General features: G+C 40.8%; 2 protein-coding genes across 8 annotated transcripts in view; both read right to left on the reverse strand.

Annotated features, from left to right (window-relative positions):
* LOC137974334 (uncharacterized) overlaps positions 1 to 89 on the reverse strand; it is a 141,306-nt gene extending 141,217 nt beyond the window's left edge. For 6 of the 7 annotated variants that reach the window (XM_068821264.1, XM_068821263.1, XM_068821262.1 and 3 more), the window contains exon 1: positions 1 to 73. This exon is cut by the window's left edge and continues 137 nt beyond it. In XM_068821264.1, the coding sequence (XP_068677365.1) occupies positions 1 to 44 (44 nt within the window). In that variant the 5' untranslated portion in view covers positions 45 to 73. The other variant, XM_068821265.1, reaches the window with a different exon arrangement.
* Positions 90 to 3,321: 3,232 nt separating this feature from the next.
* LOC137974340 (uncharacterized) overlaps positions 3,322 to 5,000 on the reverse strand; it is a 5,274-nt gene continuing 3,595 nt past the window's right edge. Inside the window, exon 1 of the mRNA XM_068821270.1 lies at positions 3,322 to 5,000. This exon is cut by the window's right edge and continues 3,595 nt beyond it. The gene's annotated coding sequence lies outside the window, so the exon portion shown is untranslated.

The following is a 5,000-nucleotide window of genomic DNA, read 5'->3' on the forward strand; positions in this document are numbered from 1 at the left end:
GTTTTATTTTTGGTCTCTCCGGTTTGAGCAATTGAATTTAACATCGTCTGACCTCTGCTGCTCAAGCGTGACTTGACCCATAAGATTCCCCCCTCCCACCCGACCCTTTGTATTATCTTATCTGAAGATATCCCTCAGTCAAACAAGAACTTTTTTTCGGTTTAAGTATAAAAAACGAGAGCTAATTCATGTTGATTGTTTTACCCGACTACTCTTTGTGTTTAATTAATCGGCAACGCCCTGTTTGAATAACAAGCGATGTAATAAATCTTGTACACATTACATACAGTGAAACCTCTATTAAGCGGCCACCCTCGGGGTAGCGGCTAGTGGCCGCTCAATAGAGGTTCGTCAGAAAAGTAGAAACGTCACCTTATTCTAAAACAAACACCTTTAGAGGTTTGAGACAACTTCCGCACAAGAGACAGCTCTAATACCGAACAAAAATACAGTACTGTTAGGAAAAACAAATTCTCCTCAAGATGTTGAGATGAGGTTCTCTCAACTTAACATGAACAATCTAAACCATGGCGTAAACTGAGTTAATTTATAACCGGAAAAGGAGGTAATGTCTGTAACTGAAAGGTTGCATTACGCGGGTCCATAATTAATTTGAAAAACATATATATTGCAAGGAGGTCTGTCGCTGAAAAGCCAAACTAAGTGTATTAAACTCTTGGTGGCCACTTAATAAGAGGTGAAAACATTAGGAGAACTCTCATCGGGACGGGCAAGAGGTGGCCACGGGCGCTTAATAGAGGTTTCATTTACAATATTCTACAATTATTACGGGACTTTCATTACTGGCCCCTTAATAGGTAGCCGCTTAATGGAGGTTCCACTGTTTAAATAACCAATCTTATCTGACGCAAGTCACAAGCTCGACACATCATACATTAATAGCAATTACACAAATCACATCTATAACTAAAAATAATAAAACAATCAATTACAGTAACAGAATAGTGATAATGTTAATATCAACTAGCTACAAAAGTCAATAGCCATTTCCAAGTTCATGTCTGCCTTCTATTCAAAGCAAGTCTAAGTGGGAATTTTTTCTTATGAAAATTAGTTTTCATTCATGTGTAATGTTGAACAAATTACCATAACAAAAACTTCTTCCTGAGACAGCTTAGACTAGTTTTGAAGAGGAGGCAGACATGAACTTGAAGTCAGACCGCTGAGCAACGTCGCCACACATTCACTCTAGAATCAATGGCCGTAGGGTTTGGGGAATAAACAACCTCTTACGGAAGGCCGTTCCAAACATGGATAGTAGGAAAGAAAATTAGATTGTATTTGTTCGGGGAGAGAGGTGGTTAAATACCATATAATGAGATCGTCTTGTTTGAGATTGGGAGAGAGTCACACTCTTAAGAGAGAATCCACCCTATTAAGGTTATGGGAGGACTCATATACGACATTAGTTGTTGACACTCAAGACGCACAGAAAGTAGTGGCCAATCCAGGACGTTAAACACTCATGCAAAAGACACTCGAGTTACGAGAGTAATCTCGAAAAACGAAGCGGGGAGCCCTCCGCTGTACTTTCTCAAGATTTGAAATATTGCGCTGAGTGTATGGATCCCAAGCACAACAAGCATGTTTAAGAGATGGGCGTTGGAGAGTAAGATAAAATTTGACCTTAGTTTCAGGAGTACAATGATACAAATTAAGGGAAATGAAGTTGCAGATGAAACGACGACTCCAAGATAAGAGTGTGCATCGGTCCTTTCAAGAGCTTGGCCATTCAGGAAATAGGTAGTGATCACTGGAAATTTATTACGAGTAATGTGCATAGAATTACACTTGCTGCAATTAAAACGCATTTGCCATTTATCCGCCCATGAAGAAAGAAAATCTAAATCTGATTGAAGTAGTTCAGGTAATTTAGAAAAAGAGAATCCATGGCAGATGATGCAACCGCCAGCAAACAGGCGGACTTGAGAAGACATGTTATCAGGAAGGTCATTTTTGCAAACAAGAAAAAGTAGAGACCCCAAGACAGACCCTTGGGGGACACCTGAAGTGACACGGCATACCTCAGGAGCAATAGGAGTGTGAGGAAAAGAACCTCGGTTGAACAACGGTCAGTGCTAAAGTTCAAGATAGCGAAGGAGTTCACAACAGTGTGAACCAGTGTTGCACACAGCAGTGTGCAACTTGTCTTTGTTCCACCTTTACATCCTTTACATCCTTTGTAGGGGAGAGGTGATCCAGGATGTGTTTACTTCCCAAGGTGATTTCTATCTTCTTCTCGCTCATTTATCGTCTGGTGGCCTCATGGTTAGTGCGCTCGACTCCGGATCGAGTGGTCCGGGTTCGGGTCCTGGCCGGGGACATTGTGTTGTGTTCTTGGGGAAGACACTTACCTCTCACGGTGCCTTTGTCCACCCAGGTGTATAAATGGGTACTGGCGAATCTAATGCTGGAGGTAACCCTGCGATGGACTGGACTCCCATCCAGGGGGGAGTAGAAATACTCCTAGTCGCTTCATGCTACAGAAACCGGAGATAAGCGCCGGCCTGATGGGCCTTCTAGGCTGTTAGCAGACTTTACCTTTACTTTAAGTAAAAAAGTTGGTTATTTTTGCATTTTAGGACGACCGCAAGCGTACCTCATTTGCATAACGTTACGGCCCAACAAACGGGCGACCACATTTTTCATTGATCAACATTAAAAAATGGTGACCATTGACTACCAGAACCACAAAGAGGGCTTAAGGGAAACAAAGGAGATAAAGGAGTTAGGACAAAAAAGACGAAAAGGGGTTCTATAACGGACAAGGAATATATTTTATAAGCAATGAAAATCATGATGTTCAAAATAAAGAATTAGAGAACTTACATGCATGAGGATACAGGTAATAGAGCGGTTTTCAATTGAACTCTTAAGATCGGTACATGCATGCGTTAGAGGTTCGCGAACGCCGTTTCGTAGCAAGATAGAGCAATCATTAGACTGTAAAATAAATGTAGCTAGTGCGGATATTTGAGATACACGGTCTATATGTTTTTATACTCGGGGCGTTTTATGGACACTGGTTTAGCCGTCACTAGTATAATTCGATTGTATGATTTTAATATCTCTGCATCATGGAATTCGTAATTTTATAGAATTTTGAATTTTTTTATTATCAAACATTTCTATTTCTTTTAATGTAAGTAAGTGAAATAAATAAAGTTGTTTTATTATTATTATTATTATTATTATTATTATTATTGTTTGAGGTTAGTATTCAAAGTGTTTATTTCTGTGTTTAAGAGTTCAACATTGACAGCAATTTGGTTTTATCAACGGAGTTGATAATGTAAATTGACCACCGCACAGGGATGGGGTGGTCAATTTACATTATCAACTCCGTTGATAAAACCAAACATTGACAGCACTTGAATTTTCATTTTTTTTTTTTTTTGTTGTGTGGTAAGATTGATAACAATTTTACCCATTTTCTCATTTAATTGTGTTGTCACATATTTTTGAGTCAGCGCTTGTTTATTATCTTTTTGCGCATCAGGTTTTTCAGTATCATTTGAAGTTTTTGTACCTGTAATTGATTGATCATCACTTGCAAGCATTGCTTCACTTCTTGGCATCCCACCATTTCCACCAAAGTTGTTCAAGTTGGGACTACCGTTCTATTGCGTGGATCAGACATTAATCTCACATTTTGATCATAATTGTCTGTTAAATATTAAGTGTCTCTATGAATTGCTTTTCTATTTGACTAAACTACACATCTATTCGCAAAAACTTTACCAGGAATTGCGCTACTTGGTATTGTTGTCTTTGTATCCAATTGATGTTTTGTTATTGCATCATTAGAGCGAGTTTCAATCGAGTGTCGTAAAACCAAAACCAAAGTAATTACTTTGGCCAATCAAAAAGGACGGAGACAATCCAGTAAACCAGTCAAAACTCGAATTAATTACACGTAGCCGACACAAAGCGCGGGAAAATGTGCACGCGCGAGCCACGACTGGTTTTGGTTTCACTGATCTGACTGGTTGAAAACGTGGCACGAGAATTTTCAACCAATCACCGAGAGAAGTAATGCAAAACCAAAGCAATTCGCTAATTACTTTTGATACTCAAACGAAATCTGTGTCCTGAGCCAAGTGATTACAATATGACAAGGCTCGGTATCTTTCTGGGCTATCTTGTATGCGAGATGCTTTAAGAACCGCTGACACTCGTTTCCCATTCCGCCATTGGTTCCAAATACTAAAGGCGTAAACGAACCCATCTCTACATCTAACACCCTCTGCAGGTACTTGCGTTTCTTCTCTTCTTCTTGCTCCTTGAACACTTCCGATGTTGGCTTGCTCTGGTAACACTTGGAGTTGACGTGCGTAACTCTTACATCAAAAAATGCCGTAACTCCTCTTGCCCAGAACCCTCCCGCTTTGATGTGCAACCTTGCCTCAGAAATTGTAACAGCGCTCCTCAAATGAAATCGCTCGTTGTCCAGGGGTTGAAGGCGTGGTTCGATTTCGACATTATTGCAGATCTTGTCGATGAATGTCGTTAACAAGTTCCGTACATCATCATGTCTCTGCGCTTCAAACCCCCCCCTTTTTACAAGAGAAGGCGTGGCCAACGGTGAATTTATCCCCACATACGCAATGACTTGGTAGATTGACTAAGGGCAGGTCATAAGGTAAGCGTAGCGAGTCTCCGAACTCTTGCTTGTTCAGGGCTAAACCCTGGTCTGCGAGGGGCATCGCATTCAGCCAAGAACTTGCGCCCTTGTCTCTCGATTGGTTGACCAGTCGCAGCAGGTCTGGGGAGAGGCTTGAATCGATGCTATCCATTTTCTCTTTGGCACTTGCTCTCTTAAGTGAATGTTGATGCCTCTTTAGCTCCTCCATAGATCTTTCTCCTGGCACCATGATGGAACTCTGTGATGTAATAGAATTTACGTGCGCGGTGGTTAATAGTCTCGAGGCAGCAAATTGCTGCGGTGCCTCGGATCTCAGATCAGGAATGCCTAGTCC

This window comes from Montipora foliosa, chromosome 10 (assembly GCF_036669935.1).
Source record: "Montipora foliosa isolate CH-2021 chromosome 10, ASM3666993v2, whole genome shotgun sequence".
In the NCBI taxonomy this organism is placed as follows: domain Eukaryota; kingdom Metazoa; phylum Cnidaria; class Anthozoa; order Scleractinia; family Acroporidae; genus Montipora; species Montipora foliosa.